This window comes from Nannobrachium achirus, assembly GCF_963921795.1.
Source record: "Nannobrachium achirus genome assembly, chromosome: 8".
Lineage (NCBI taxonomy): Eukaryota > Metazoa > Chordata > Actinopteri > Myctophiformes > Myctophidae > Nannobrachium > Nannobrachium achirus.
In genome coordinates, this window is record NC_137817.1 from 28,166,508 (window position 1) to 28,183,152 (window position 16,645).

General features: G+C 42.6%; 1 protein-coding gene across 1 annotated transcript; it reads right to left on the reverse strand.

Moving 5' to 3' along the window:
- Positions 1-403: 403 nt before the first annotated feature.
- Positions 404-4,378, reverse strand: LOC308290025 (extracellular calcium-sensing receptor-like; the record flags this gene model as incomplete). The annotated part of the gene is made up of 7 exons (XM_080731802.1): positions 404-1,314; positions 1,476-1,599; positions 1,814-2,041; positions 2,126-2,505; positions 2,894-3,266; positions 3,764-4,055; positions 4,158-4,378. The coding sequence occupies 7 exons, from the start codon at positions 4,376-4,378 to the stop codon at positions 404-406; spliced, it is 2,529 nt and encodes an 842-aa protein (XP_080587928.1).
- Between the last annotated feature and the right edge of the window lie 12,267 nt (positions 4,379-16,645).

Sequence of the window (16,645 nt, forward strand, 5' to 3'; positions counted from 1 at the left end):
TATATAACAGTCGAAATTAAAGGAGCCAAACCCTAGCCCAATAAACTGGTGTCAAATTCTTCCCTCACACATCACTCTTTCTTCAAAGCTCTTCAACCTAGGGACTGTTAACTGTTGTAGGTTACAGCTGATGTTTGGTTAAAATACTTAACTATGGCCATGGTACAGTATTTGGGATTCATTACTTACATTCATTCATTCATTCATTCATTCAGTAATTTATTGGCAACTTGTAATGATTCCATGTGGAAATTATTTCTGCATTTGACTAATCCTAACCATTACTTATTTATGTCAAGTAAACAAACAAACAAACAAATAAAGCAACACTAGTTTAGATACTTTAAACCGTGAAAAGCCACACGTCAAATTGATTAGTGAATAGACTTTTTATTTGGACATGTTAGGACATGGCCTGTGTTTTCCCCATCATGTGTTTCTTTGTGTTCAGTTCAGGTTTTAACACAATAATGACACATTTAGGTGCAAATAAACAGAAAAGTAACCCATAACTGGAGGACAGAATAGCAAATATCTCCACAGCTACAGTAAACTTCCCAGGAGAGCTGACATAAGCTGGGATAAAGGCGATCCACACAGCACAGAATATCAGCATGCTGAAGGTGATAAATTTGGCTTCATTAAAGTTATCAGGCAGCCTTCGAGCCAGAAAAGCTAAGATAAAACATAAAAGAGCCAGGAGTCCTATATACCCCAACACTGCCCAGAAGCCTATAGGCGACCCCAATGCACACTCTAGAATAATCTTGTCCTTGTAGTATTCCATGTTCTTGAATGGAAAGGGAGGGTTGATAGTTAACCAAAGTATACAAATCAGAACCTGTACAAGAGTGAAAGCCACAACGCTGAGTCTTTGCTGTGCCGGTCCAAACCATTTCATGACATCACTGCCTGGCAGTGTTGCCCTGAAGGCCATTAACACCACTATAGTTTTCCCCAGAACACAAGAGATGGAGAGAACAAAGGTGATGCCAAACGCTGTGTGTCGCAGCATACAGGACCAGTCTGAGGGACGGCCAATGAAGGTCAGAGAACATAAGAAACACAAGGTCAATGAAAAGAGCAGCAGGAAACTCAGCTCAGAGTTGTTAGCCCTGACTAAAGGTGTATCTTTTCTAAGAAAGAATATGGTAGCCACAATTAAAGTCAGGAGTACCCCAAACAAAGAGAAAAACACCAACACCTTGCCCATGACCTCAGTGAAGGAAAGGAACTCAACTGTTTTTAGTACACATGTATCTTTGTTTTGATTGGACCAATATTCTTCGGTACACTTGGTGCAGCCATATGCATCTGTAATGGAAAATCTGTTAGTAGCACTGTAATGAGTCAAATATAGATGGCACCGATGAGAGATTGTATCATGGCGAACTTCAACAAGACACAAAGGCAGTGACATGCAAATGTTATCCCCATATCAGCACATGTCAGGTTGGTTGCACATATACCGGTACCTGTGGTGTTGCTGATTTCTCCCTCTGCACATGGGATGCAGTCATAGCAGCAGACCGGCTTGCCCTTCTGGAGGACCTTGTGAGTTCCTGGGAGACAGCTCTCACTGCACACAGAGACAGGCAACTTTGACAGAGACAGAGAGACAGACAGAGAGGGGGCAGAGTTGGATATGGCTCAGCACATAATTGTGTCAAAAATTAATGCAGTTGATGACATGACAATGCATAATCACTTGATAGTTATGCAGTGTTACCGTTAGGCTGCATTTACATAAGTATGGGCATGTATGAGGGTATTATAATGATTGTCAAATACTGTATTATGTTAGAAACTTTGCCTCTGTCTTTCCATTAGGCCACATTATGGCTTCTGTCCTGAGGACAAACTTCTGTCCAGGGGGTAAAGAGGCATCGTAGTAGCCCACTGGTTTAAACTGGACTGAGCCGTCATGTCCACGCTGCCAGTTAACAACCTCATAACGGGCCACAGCTGCTCCAGTATTGTCAAACCACACGTTGTCGCCATTCTTAATGGTGAAATTCACCCGTTTGAGAGACTCCAGTACCTATGAAGAAGGGCAAGAAATACATCACTGATTTCCTTTACTTCACAATGAAATATTAAGTGTTTAATAGTGAGCTCATTTTACCTGTGAGGGTGAAGGTTCCACAGACCTGTCACATCCCTGACTTGTGCACTTAAGTAAACTGTGTAGAGAATGGGCAACAGCGTAAATGGCTTTGTAGATGTTGCCGGAATATCTCAGCTCTGCCACGTCGTCATTGTAATCTTTTAGCGCGATCAGATCCTGGTTGTCTCTACAAGGCACCTTTACTGTCATGTTGTCTTTTGTTGTCTCCGTGCACTGAAACGCTGTCTCCCAGAAACGCTTCATTACAAAATCAGTAAACCCACTGATATTGGCCTTTTGCACAGCAAAGCCCAGGGAACCCCCCAGCACACTGAAGCTGTTGGGGGTCACCAGGCTGTCAGCAGTGATCCATGCCTCCACGCCAATAAACTGCAGGCCTATGATTGATTAGGGATGGGACGATATTGAAAATCTCATGTCACGATTATTGTGACCAAAGAAATAGTGATTTACGATAATTAAAATATCAGCAACATCCAGTATCGTGGGGCGGAACATTTGCCAAAAAATAGCAGATCTAATAAGCTCACATCACAAGTGTTGTGAGCTTGTAGATTGTTGGCAAAGACATTTGGTAGAGTGAATCAAGTACATTTTTTCGAGGTCTGTTTTACCGGCAGTGCAGCTCGACAATAAAAAGGCGAATTGATCCCAGTGCATGTCGGAGGATAATTTCACGATAAATGTAAATCTCCACGATACAATTATTGCGAGTGTTCTTTTTACCACGATAAACTATAATAACGATTATCATCCCATCCCTACCTGTGATATTATGGAGGCTCAGCTGCTCTAGCAGATTGTTCATCTCTACATGTGCTAGAAAGCCCACAATGACCCGGGCTGTGCTCTTGCGGATCACTTCTACCACCTTCAGCAGCTTCTCCGGTTCTGTCCTGTGGAACTTCTCTGTGTACTCCACGCACACTCCTTCCTCCTGGGCGGCGGAAAGGAAGATGGCCATGCCATTATTGCCATAGTCACTGTCACTATTAATTGCCCCCACCCAGCTCCAGCCAAAGTGTTTGACCAGCTGGGCAAGAGCTCGGCTCTGGTAGAGGTCACTGGCAATGGTGCGGAAGAAGGAGGGATATTGTTGCCTGTTGCTCAGACACTCGCATGTTGCTGAATGACTGATCTGCATGTGAAACAGAGTACATAGAGCAGGGGCATTGAACGTTTTCCGGTCAAGGACCCCTTAGTTGAGAGAGAAATGAAGCAGGGACCCCCACAACCTTATCATAGATTCCATAATAGTTTCATCGTTTGACAGCACAATCATCATTGTATTTTGGATTCATGTCAATTTGTGTTTTCAGATATTTAACCACTTGAACCGTCAATACTTAATAAACTTGACTTTTCACTCTGTACTTAGTCTGCTCTTTTTCCCTTCTACACCAAAGCTCTTTGCTAAAAATAGCGAATATGGACACTAGGGTTCAAGTGGTTAATATAAAAACGGAGAAAACAAAAAAGTTCTATCACTCAAAGATTTGGAGGACCCCCTGTAGTAACTCTGAGGATCCCCTAGGGGTCCCAGACCCTCTGTTGAAGAGAGAGAATAGCGGAGAGATACAAATAATGTTGTGCATATGCAAAATAACTGTACTGTTGATACAGTATCTCTCTCACCACAGGTATTTTGAACGGCCCTGTGGTGCGTGCCAGCACTATGGTTGAAGAAGATTCAGACTCCCCAATGATGGCATGGACAGCTGATTGCCCGGCGCACACTTTTCCTGTAGTCCTCCTGTCCCCACCGTTCATCAGAGCCATGGCTGCGCGCATAGAAGACCGCGTTGAACCACAGTTGTCATAGATACGATACCCAATAGAAACGTTGGAGAGAAGAAAGTCACTGTTGTTGATTTCCTCTATGGCAAATATCATGGTCTGAGCAAATCGAAGCTCTCTGAGATTCACACTGCAAAGAACAGAATTGACACATGGATGGCTGTTTTGATTAACACACATGGATCCAATATGTTTGATGAACTTCAGTAGCTGACATAAAAACTTACCATACCTAGAACATGTAAGACGTGTAGGAGTGTCTGTGAAGGAGAGTGGGGGTTCTGTGACTTTGCTGTGGATGGAGAAGGCTCCCCCGATGGTGACGTCTCCTTCTTTGGACAGCAGAGGGATTTCCGGACTCCCCAGTATCTGACAGAGAGGAGTCTCTTCTTCTGCCCTCAAGAAGGCTCCAAGCAGGCCCAGAATGACCAGCCTCAGACCCACAAATAACATCTTACAAACACAGTACCCTGACGAGGCAGTGCCAACCTCACCACGGAGTGGTCTCCTATCCTGCGTTTTATTATCTTAAATGTTGACTGTATATGGCTCACTGGCCTCTTGCGAGCCAATCAGTGGCAAGTGTTACCGGGCCGTCTCCGTGGAGGATTATGAAACGTGCACGTGATTAACGTGCCATAGCTGCTATGAGTTTTAGGATAGGGTGGCATAATGACAGGAAAACATGTCCTACAGTATGTGATACTGATCATCTTTTCTTATGTGTTTAACCCTTTTAGACCTAAGGCCGGTTCTAAAAATGCCTTCTAAAGCCTAACCTAGTTTTTCAGAAAATCTTCAGATATTTATTACAAAATTGCGTTGCTATATACTGTACATAGTAACAACAACACAAAAATGTGTTCCCGGCCTGATGGGTAAAAAACACAAAAAGGGGTTCCTTTCCTTATGGGTAAGAAGATAACTGATCACTTTTATTGAGTGTGTTAAATCAACATGTATCGTTTGCTAAATACATTATAATAATGGAAGACTACTTCTGTATTGCTCGTCCTTTATTTCCTTGTGGCAGATTCATCAAATAGTCATTTGTCTTTCCCAGCTATGCACTGCTTCACAACCACATAATGACCGAATGCTTATTCGCCACCTTCAACCCTCATCATAGTTGACACTTGACAGTAAGTACTTTTCTTTTGAGCACTATGTAACCACTTGGCAGTATGTAACCACTTGGATATGAACCTAGATTTTCTGCATGGGAAACTAAACATCTATTGCTCAGCCAAAGAGGAATCTCCCATTGATCGGGAGATTTGGCTTCTGGTTTTCAGGCAGGGCACCTCCACTAAATACACTGGGAGGTTACAGAGGTCATCATAAGGGAAATATCTTGTGTTATAACTTAGAAGGGTGTTCCTTTACACAGAGAAGTGTACTGTACAATCTATGCCAGGGGTGCCCAAAAGGTAGATTGTGATCTACCAGTAGATTGCAAAGGCTGTGCAGGTAGACCACATGACATGCCCCTGAAAATATAATCAAAATATGAACAAACATATTTATGAACAAAAAACACAAAACCCCTTTTTTGTCTCCACCAGCCGAAGGCTGAGGGAGAGTATGTTTTCCCCTCCGTGCGTCCGTCCGTGCGTCCTCGCAGTTTGTGAGCAGCTAATCTCCGGCGCCGTTGGCCCGGTCGCTGCCAAAATTAGCACACACACTCCCTGGATGCCAATTCAGAACCTCTGCCCCACATTTTTCAAATCAGCCTCATGGTGGCGCTATAACAGGCCGATTTGTGTGGCCTGGTTGTTACCAGCTAATCTCCGGCGCCGTTGGCCCGATCGCTGCCAAACTGAGCACACACACTCCCTGGATGCCAAATCAGAACCTCTGCCCCACATTTTTCAAATCAGCCTCATGGTGGCGCTTTAACAGGCCGATTTGTGTGGCCTGGTGGAGACCTGTGCTCGGAAGAGCACTGCTTCTAGTTTGGTATCTGTCACATGAATTATAAGGTCAAGAAGGGCCTGTCAGCTCCCTTCATGGCTTTCTAAAGTATAGGCAAACCCCAAATGCAATGTTTTTCATAGCATTAAAAGTAGCTCTCAAGTCAAAAAAGTGTGGGCACCCCTGATCTATGCCATGGTACATTGAAGCATTTCTGGAGGCTTGTTGTATCCGAAAAAGACACTTTATGTTGGTTTTGCCTTTGATTTGTCACCCGTCTGGAACCATTGTAACCATGTAGACCTTTTAGGACAGTAACGTGAATGTCAGTCATTGTCTCCACCAGCCGAATGCATGGGGGAGAGTATGTTTTCCTCTCCGTCCGTCCGTCCGTCCATCCGTCCGTCCGTCCGTGCGTCCTCGCAGTTTGTGAGCGCCAAATCTCAGTCGCCGTTGGCCCGGTCGCTGCCAAAGTGAGCACACACATTCCCTGGATGCCAATCTAGAACCTCTGCCCTAAATTTTTCAAATGGGCCTTTTCTAGCGCCAACTAGTGGCCGATGTTTGCTAAACACATTTCTGTGCACTACTCTTACAGATTTTGTCCAAAATCCTACAAATCGGTAGGCAATATCTCGACAGTCATGTGATCGACACGGATCTGTCCGATTTTGCATATTCCATCCTGATTGGCTAAGATTGGCTTCCAAAGTTTGTGGGATTGAGCCGTTTTGAACAAAATGCCTCAAATCACAAACGCAAAGTGCAATTATCATGAAATCGCGCACACACGTTCCCACTAGGCTGAGGAAGAAATGCCACTTAATTTCTTTTTTAATCAGCCTCATGGTGGCGCTATAACAGCCCGATTTGTGGTTTTACCTATAACTCCACCGATCAGTTTCAAACTTTGTAAGCGCACTCCCTAGAGGCTAAGGATAAACCTTTGCCCTGCATTTTTCACATCAGCCTTTTATAGCGCCACCTTTGGGCCGACTTATGTAAAACACATTTTTGGATATTACTCCTTGAGATTTTATCCAAAAATCATGCAAATCGGTACACAGTATCTCTATAGTCATGTGATCAAGTCCGATCCGTCTGATATTTCATATTCCATCCTGATTGGCTAATATTAGCTTCCAAAGTTTGCAGGATTGCTCCGTTTTTGAACAAAATGCCTCAAATCATCAACGCAGCTTGCGATTACCGCGACATTTGCCATACATATTCCCACGAGGTCAAGGAACAAATGCTACCTTTTTAACATTGTCCTGTTATAGCGCCACCAGCAGGTAGACTTTAGCAAAACACATTTTTGGAACACAATGCTTGAAATCATGCATGCAGCGTCCGATTGCCATGAAAGATCTAAGGTGAAGAACATATGCCACCCTTTTTACATTGGCCTATTATACAGTAGCACCACCAGGACGCACGGCCTGGTGGAGACCTGTGCTCGGAAGAGCACTGCTTCTAGTTGTCTCCACCAGCCGAAGGCTGAGGGGAGAGTATGTTTTCCCCTCCGTCCGTCCGTGCGTCCGTGCGTCCGTCCGTGCGTGCGTCCGTCCGTGTGTCCTCGCAGTTTGTGTGCAGCTAATCTCAGTCGCCGTTGGCCCGGTCGCTGCCAAAGTGAGCACACACATTCCCTGGATGCCAATCTAGAACCTCTGCCCTAAATTTTTCAAATGGGCTTTTTCTAGCGCCACCTAGTGGCCGATGTGTGTCCGTCCGTGTGTCCTCGCAGTTTGTGTGCAGCAAATCTCAGTCGCCGTTGGCCCGGTCGCTGCCAAAGTGAGCACACACATTCCCTGGATGCCAATCTAGAACCTCTGCCCTAAATTTTTCAAATGGGCCTTTTCTAGCGCCACCTAGTGGCCGATGTTTGCAAAACACATTTCTGTGCACTATTCTTACAGATTTTGTCCAAAAATCCTACAAATCGGTAGGCAGTATCTTGACAGTCATGTGATCGACACGGATCTGTCCGATTTTGCATATTCCATCCTGATTGGCTAAGATTGGCTTCCAAAGTTTGTAGGATTGCGTGCGTCCTCGCAGTTTGTGAGCAGCTAATCTCAGTCGCCGTTGGCCCGGTCGCTGCCAAAGTGAGCACACACATTCCCTGGATGCCAAACTAGAACCTCTGCCCTAAATTTTTTAAATGGGCCTTTTCTAGCGCCACCTAGTGGCCGATGTTTGCAAAACACATTTCTGTGCACTATTCTTACAGATTTTGTCCAAAAATCCTACAAATCGGTAGGCAGTATCTCGACAGTCATGTGATCGACACGGATCTTTCCGATTTGGCATATTCCATCCTGATTGGCTAAGATTGGCTTCCAAAGTTTGTAGGATTGAGCCGTTTTGAACAAAATGCCTCAAATCACAAACGCAAAGTGCAATTATCATGAAATCGCGCACACACGTTCCCACTAGGCCGAGGAAGAAATGCCACGTATTCTTTTTTAAATCAGCCTCATGGTGGCGCTATAACAGGCTGATTTGTGGTTTTACCTATAACTCCACCGATCAGTTCACAAGGACGCACGGTCTGGTGGAGACCTGTGCTCGGAAGAGCACTGCTTCTAGTTATAGGTATGATTTTTTTATTTTTCATTTGTACGTAGTTGTCACCACCAGCCGAAGGCTTGGGGGAGAGTATGTTTTCCCCTTCGTCCGTCCGTGTGTCCGTGCGTCCGTCCGTCCGTCCGTCCGTCCGTGTGTCCTCGCAGTTTGTGTGCAGCTAATCTCAGTCGCCGTTGGCCCGGTCGCTGCCAAAGTGAGCACACACATTCCCTGGATGCCAATCTAGAACCTCTGCCCTAAATCTTTCAAATGGGCCTTTTCTAGCGCCACCTAGTGGCCGATGTTTGCAAAAAACATTTCTGTGCACTACTCTTACAGATTTTGTCCAAAAATCCTACAAATCGGTAGGCAGTATCTCGACAGTCATGTGATCGACACAGATCTGTCCGATTTTGCATATTCCATCCTGATTGGCTAAGATTGGCTTCCAAAGTTTGTAGGATTGAGACGTTTTGAACAAAATGCCTCAAATCCCAAACGCAAAGTGCAATTATTATGAAATCGCGCACACACGTTCCCACTAGGCCGAGGAAGAAATGCCACTTCATTTGTTTTAAATCAGCCTCATGGTGGCGCTATAACAGGCCGATTTGTGGTTTTACCTATAACTCCACCGATCAGTTTCAAACATTGTAAGCACACTCCCTAGAGGCTAAGGATAAACCTTTGTCCTGCATTTTTCACATCAGCCTTTTATAGCGCCACTTTTGGGCCGACTTATGTAAAACACATTTTTGGATATTACTCCTTGAGATTTTATCCAAAAATCACGCAAATCGGTACACAGTATCTCTATAGTCAAGTCCGATCCGTCTGATATTTCATATTCCATCCTGATTGGCTAATATTAGCTTCCAAAGTTTGCAGGATTGCTCCGTTTTTGAACAAAATGCTTCAAATCATCAACGTAGCTTGCGATTACCGTGAAATTTGCCACACATATTCCCACTAGGTCAAGGAACAAATGCTACCTTTTTTCACATTGGCCTGTTATAGCGCCACCAGCAGGTAGACTTTAGCAAAACACATTTTTGGAACAATGCTTCAAATCATGCATGCAGCGTCCGATTTCCATGAAAGATCTATGGTGAAGAACATATGCCACCCTTTTTACATTGGCCTATTATACAGTAGCACCACCAGGACACACGGCCTGGTGGAGACCTGTGCTCAGAAGAGCACTGCTTCTAGTTGTCTCTGTAATCCTAAAGGTATACACCATGGTGAAAAGTGAGGTAGGCCTCTGATATTCCATGGAAGATAATGGACATGGATAATGGCAGCTGGGTAAACTGAAAGTAAACTGGGTGCTCCTAGTTGCTTATAACATAATCTGATGATAGCTAGATCCAGATAGCAATGATAGTAGGATGAAAGATGAATAACATGTTATTTAGTCCAATCTATGCAGAGTAAGTTAATACAATATCATTTATACAGTTGGGGTGGTTGTATTTTGTCTCCCTGCTCTTCTATTGAAACATTTAGATCAAAGACATAGGATGTGACACAAATTTTGACCTGATGGTCAAGATTCAAAATTATCCCCTGAGCAAGCAGGCGGGCTCTATTAGCACAATGGTAAAAATGTCAGCGCTTGTGAAGGAAGCCATGGGTTTAAATCTGAGGTAGAAGAGGAAAGTTACATACTGTAGTGCAGCTTTAATATGTATGAATCTACTTTCAGTGAAACTGTATAAAATGTACTTATTAATTAATATTACAAATGATATTACAATGTAATTATAAATTGATGAGACAAACTGATATTCTTAAATGAAAAAATATTAACCTTAATAGAGTACATAGATGTCTTATTGTCTGATTTTAGATATTTCAGCCTTTAAATGCTATACCTAAGACCAATAAATTACTACTAAATGACTAATAACTGTATTCACAAGAACACATAAATGGTATGGGTGTCAACTAATTCACTGTGAATTAACAATGGTAAATGATTTTGACATGTTTTCATATAAAGTTACATAATTTTACTCATGTTACATCATTGTGGGGGAATAAGGCATCCAGGGTATTAAACGTACACTTTAGCAAGGCATTGACGCATGTGGTATTTAATTAGTGTTATTGTAATTTTTCAACCTTGCAGACTTTAAATGGCCTGTTGACGTGCCTGTTAAGGCCTGGGTTCATTAAAAAAATAACATGTTTGCGTGTTTGTGGATCCGTCCGTTAGATTGCATCACTCAGCTAAGGGACTGTGATGTGGGAGCAGAGCTTGCTACTGTACAGGAACACATCTGGTGGTTTGAAGATGCCTCAGGCTTCCCGCTTGTTTTCCCTCACACCTCAGGTACTTTGACTAGCTAACAGGCTGCTTCCCGCCTGACTTTAAAGTCCCAATTCCCAACTCTTTCATGTTTCCTGTCTCAGTTCCCGCCGGAACCTGCCGTTCAGGTCTGTTGCATCATGGACCTGAGGACCTGTCAGTCAGAGAGGATCAACTCTGATTTATCTGATATTTCATTTTAGCCACGTTAACCCTATAGCGTCCCTATTCTGGGGCAAACATTCTGTGAAGATAACATATCTAGAAGCTCACAACGCATTGCGGTGCAACGCATTGTATAGAGGGAAATACTAGTCAGGGGTGTCGCACCAAATTCTGGGCCCTGGGTACAAGGATTCACTGCGGGGCCCCCCATGAATGTTCTTCATGGGGGGGGGGGGGTTTAACCCATTTAGACTGGAAACACATTTACGCATTATTTTGTGCTTTAACTATTGACAAATAGCAGATATACAAGCTCACGCTGCGACCTCGTAGATCTGCTATTTTTTTTAAATCGTGAAAGTTTGTGCAAGTCTTTGAATATTTCAAATCCTTCTAAGGTTTTTTGAAAAACCTATGTTTCTATGTTAGTGGTGCTCAAAGTCTTTCATGTGAAGGACCCCAAAATGATATGTATTTGGCCACGAACCCCCATTTCAAAATATTTAATTCCAGGGACCCCCCAGAAGCTAAATTTGAGTTACAAATGTTCGCTTAAAAATACACATATTCAAAGATTTGCACGTGTACATTTTCACGACTTTTCAAAAATAGCAAATCTACAAGCTCGCAGCGTGGCACTTGGTGCCACGCTGTGAGCTTGTATATCTGCTATTTTTCAATAGCTTAAGGAATAGAAAAATTAAGGCCCATCCACCTTGGGCCCTAGTAACTCAGTCCCACTTTTCCCCCCCTTGTGACACGCCTGATACTAGTGGACCAATGTAGAGCTCTGGGGGACCCCAGTCAGGCTTTAGGTGGTTAATTAAACATTCGTACAGTCTCAGCTTACAGTTTGAATAAAACAATGCACACTTTTTGCAGATGTGTACCAAATAATAATGCAAAGATTTTTTTTTTCTTTTCTTTTTTTTTACTTTAACCAATTTAGACCTGAGGCCGAAAAACACCTTCTAAATCCTGTCCTAGGTTTTCTCAAAAACTTGTAATATTTATTCAAAAGTACAAAAAATGTATGTTGCTATAAGGGGTTCCCGGCTTGAAAGGTATAGTTTAAAAGGGGTCGTGTAAATGAGTTCAAAGAAGATTTAAAGAACAGTTGTTTAGGTGAAACTCGTTTCCTTGTTGCATCCATACATTACACAGCCATAAATTGTATGGATATTTAATGTATAATTGTACCCTTGCTAGCAGGGGGGTATATGGCAAAGAGGGTTGCTCACACAAACTGAGGGTTGCTCACACACACACACGCACGCACGCAAGCACGCACGCCGCACGCACGCACGCACGCACGCTCTCTCTCTCTCTCTCTCTCTCTCTCTCTCTCTCTCTCTCTCTCTCTCTCTGTCTTAATTAACCAAGTCTGAAATATAGAGCAGCACAAAAAAACATGAGTATATTGCCATCTGCTGGCATTTTTTGTAAAGTCCACAATTACATTTGCTATTATTCCTCTTCTGTAAAAGAAACATGGCAAAGTTCTACTCTCAACATAAAACCACTGGTTTGTTTTCTTTTACAAAATGATTCAAATTTTCAACACACAATAGTCTCTAGACACACTAAATTGTTAACAGAAATCAACATCAGGTTCCTCAAATAAATTCTACTGGCCAAATGACATGGTACTTCGCCAACCAGAAAGGTACTACTCGGTGCCCCCAACCACAGCACCAGAAACAGGTCTGTGAATAGCCTATACTGGGGGGCCGGGGCGAAGGGAGGTGTTTGACCCATTTTAGGAAGAGACCCAGAGGGAGATGGAGAGACCCTCCACATCGTGTGACCCCTGCAGAACTGAGGGCATCAGAGCCTCTAGGACCAATACCATGCCATTCGCCCTCCTGGCTGTTCGCCCCGGGCATCTAGCCGGCGTAAATGTAACATTAAAACCTACGTTTTTAAATAATTGTAGTGGAGTAAAAGCACAATATTTGGATCCAAGATTTAGTGGAGTCTAAGTAAAAGTATTGCAAATTGGAGTAACCAACTCACCCAACAAAAAGTCCCAGGATTGGGGTGGAAGGATTTCTTGCTTCCCCTGGGCCTGGAGGAAACAAGTCTGTTTGCCCTCTCGGTCGTTTGCCCTCATTTCTTACGCCGGTCTCACGCTCACCGCGCTGACTGCTCGGGTGGGGCTGTACTGTACTTAACTGTACAAAAATACAATTTTGAGGTATTGTTATTTTACTTTACTTGAGTATTTCCAATTTACAATACTTTTACTTCGACTCCACTAAATCTCAAATCCAAATATTGTACTTTTACCCCACTACAATTATTTAAAAACTTCGGTTTTAACGTTTTAACATTACGCTGGATAGACGCCCGGGGCAAATGGCCAGGAGGGCGAACGGCGTGGTATTCTACCCCTCAGCTGCCGGGCTGTTATGTTTATTGTGCTCAGTGGTGTAAAGTAACTAGTGCAACTAACCCTATCCACCTATTTCCACGAGAATTTACAGTAGCATTATTTGCGGGACACTTCTGGTTAACAGCAGACATACAAGCTCACGTCGCGTCGCAGATGCAACCGTTGTGAGCTTGTAGATCACTCTCGGCTGTGGCGCCGAAGCTGCCTGCACATTCTGTGCAATGCACGATGGGATGTTGGAAAGTTGTGGATAAACATTTCGGCCATTTGAAAACTTGTGAAATGGGACATTCTGCATGAGTACTTTCTACTTTTGGTACATTTTGATGACAATACTTTTGTACTTTTACTCAAGTAATGTTTTAATTCTGTACTTCTACTTGTAACAGAGTAGGCTACTTCTATATTGCAGTATTGATATACAGTATGTAAAACATTAGAGTACTTCTTACACCACTGAATCACTGATTGTGCTTATTATTTAGTATGTGCAGGGAAAATATGTTTATTGGGTAAAACATGCACATAAAAATAATAGCCAAAACCGGCAATGTTAGCACTGGGGCATCAGAGCCACCAGGCCTTGGGAGCGCAAGAGAGGCATCCACGCCAATCCCGGTACTTTGTGTTGGGTGAGTGTGTTAATGGAGACAGTAGAGGCCCTCAGGTCTGTCTGTGTAGTGGCCAGGGACATGCTGGGCCCCTGATTCAGCCCGGGAAAAAGAGTTGGAGAGGCCCTCATTGCGCGCTATAGAGAGAGAGATCTCTCTCTATAGCGCTGCAGCTACTCAAAGATTTGTCATTTCAGATCATGACAAGTGACAACCAGTGGGCCAATTACATGAGTTATATTTCGTTGTTGTCGGGTTGTATGTCCAAAACCGTTTGTTTTGTTTTGTATTTATCATTTTAAAAATGATTTAAACTAGTGAAAATAGCCGATCTACAAGCCTTTGTTTTGTATTTATCATTTTAAAAATGATTTAAACTAGTGAAAATAGCCGATCTGCTGTTTTCACTACTTTTGTGCTACTGCCTTGTATGATGAAGCAGGGCTTTGCTTTGCGAATAAATTTACAAATTTGAAACTTGGAGATACGAGGTTTCTGCCCGACAGTGACGATTTACTTTGTTGGCCGCCCAGCCCCCAAAATGGAACGAAGGCCGTCATTTTATTTTTAAAAATTTTCCTAATGGCCGGCCTGGACTGGCCGGGAATGAACCAGCCGTCCGGGAGTTGTCCCGCTTTTCCCAATGGCCAGCACGTCCCTGGTAGTGGCCTGCCAACATGTTTTGGGGTGCACACCATGTCATGTAGTCTATATTGTGCTCATTATTGAGTTAGTATGCAGGGGAATGTACTTCTTGGGTTTAATTTGTAGTGGGGTTCATCATGGGTTACATATTGCAATAAATGTGTTCAGTATGTGTTATCAAGACAGAGGGGTAGTAGGCTATGGTGGTCCTGTCCCCTTCAATGAGTTCATTTGGTGTTTGGTGTGCAGTGATACGCAAATAAAAGACCTGAAACTAACTGGTCATTACAATACTGTTTATTTTGATATATCCACATTTGGATGATTTTGTATCAACAACCATTGTTGTTGGCCTTTGCCTATCCCTGTCTGTAATCTGATACTGTAAAATAGACCTAGCTATCTACAACGATTGTAAATTTGGCACTTGTGGTTAATTAGTGTTAGCATGTTTTGAAAAGATCTCTGGTGACTCTGCCCTCCCATTAGACCTGAAATGTAATTATTTTCCAACATTGCACCTGGTGAGCCACTATTTCATAACCCCTGCCCCAGATGTCATCACTGGGAAACACTTACCTGCCTTTGCTTGCCCAGCAAGTCTCACGTTTCATTCCTAACCACTTGGGTAAAGCATAAATTGGCAGTTCAGGGACGTTGGCAAGCGAACAATAGCAACACATTAAACAGCTTTACAAGCTTATGTTACGCATCGTTGCACCTTAAATTGGTTGCTGATTAAAACAACACTTCAGGCTAATCCGGGGTCTGCGACTCACTGGTAATTTTCCAGGTGCTGGAGCTCACAAACGTGTTAGGGTCACAAGGGACCGCAGTAACAAAACAGAACAAACAGAAAATATAATATGTAGTTAATAATTGACCCTTTATCCACTGACTATATTTTGAAAATACGTTTTTGTTGCCCCAATTCTTTTGTTTTATGAGGAAAAGAAATTATGAAGAAATTATTTCAAAATCAAGTCTAAAAGCATAACATTAACTGTCAAAGGGGATACAATACAAGTGTCACACACAACACGAGGCAAGTCTATAGGCTACTTGTACTTTTATAATAATAGCGAAAGAATGTTTCTTCAAGATTCAAGAGGATTTATTTGTCACATGCTCATAAGCTCAAGTATATGCAGTGAAATGCTAATGTACACTTGCACTCTTACAATGTCCAGTGAGTAAAAGTGTATTGAGTGTGTAAAGTGTAGAACATTTTAAATAACCTTAGAGCAAAAAAACAAAAACAAAAAAAACATTATCAATACACAGACAATTTAATTTGTTATTTGGTATTGTATCTTCCCTTGACTGCTGTGTTGAAGGGCTTCAGGAAGAAACAACTATTCTCATCAGAAAAACCCTTTGTGGCACACACAGTACAGACACGCCAACCCGTGCCCCATATGTCGCTTGACTAATACAAGATTGGCTTAAGCCATGAAAGTGCAGTGGTGGAAAATTACTTTGAGAAATACTCTGTTACAAGTAAAAGTCCAGGAATTCAAAATGTACTTGAGTAAAAGTACAGAAGTATTGCCATCAGAATGTACTTAAAGTACCAAAAGTAAAAGTACTCATTATGCAGAATGTGCCATTTCAAGTTTTCAAGTGTACAAACATATTTTGAAAATAGCCGATCTATAAGCTCACAATGCGTTGCATCGCGACGCATTATGAGCTTGTAGATTGGCTATTTTCAAACGGCCGCAATGTACAGTATATAGGGCGGAAGTGGTTAATGTATATTTTGTAATAATAATCAAAATCGACAAAAGTTTTCAAAGAATTGCAATGGAGTAAAAAGTACTATATTTGCCTTTGAGATGTAGTGGAGTAGAAGTAAAAGTATCGGAAATTGGCAATACTCAAGTAAAGTACAAATACCTCAGAATTGTACTTAAGTACAGTACTTAAGTAAACCCTTAGTTACCAACAAAGTACCATGCAACAGAAAGGGAGGCGACCCCTATTGCTTCTTACCTTTTAACACAGACAGCATATTTGACAAAATAAATAATAGGACACATACATAACAACATAACACATTAATACCCACAACTCATTTCATAAATGGGTAATAATACCTCCATGAA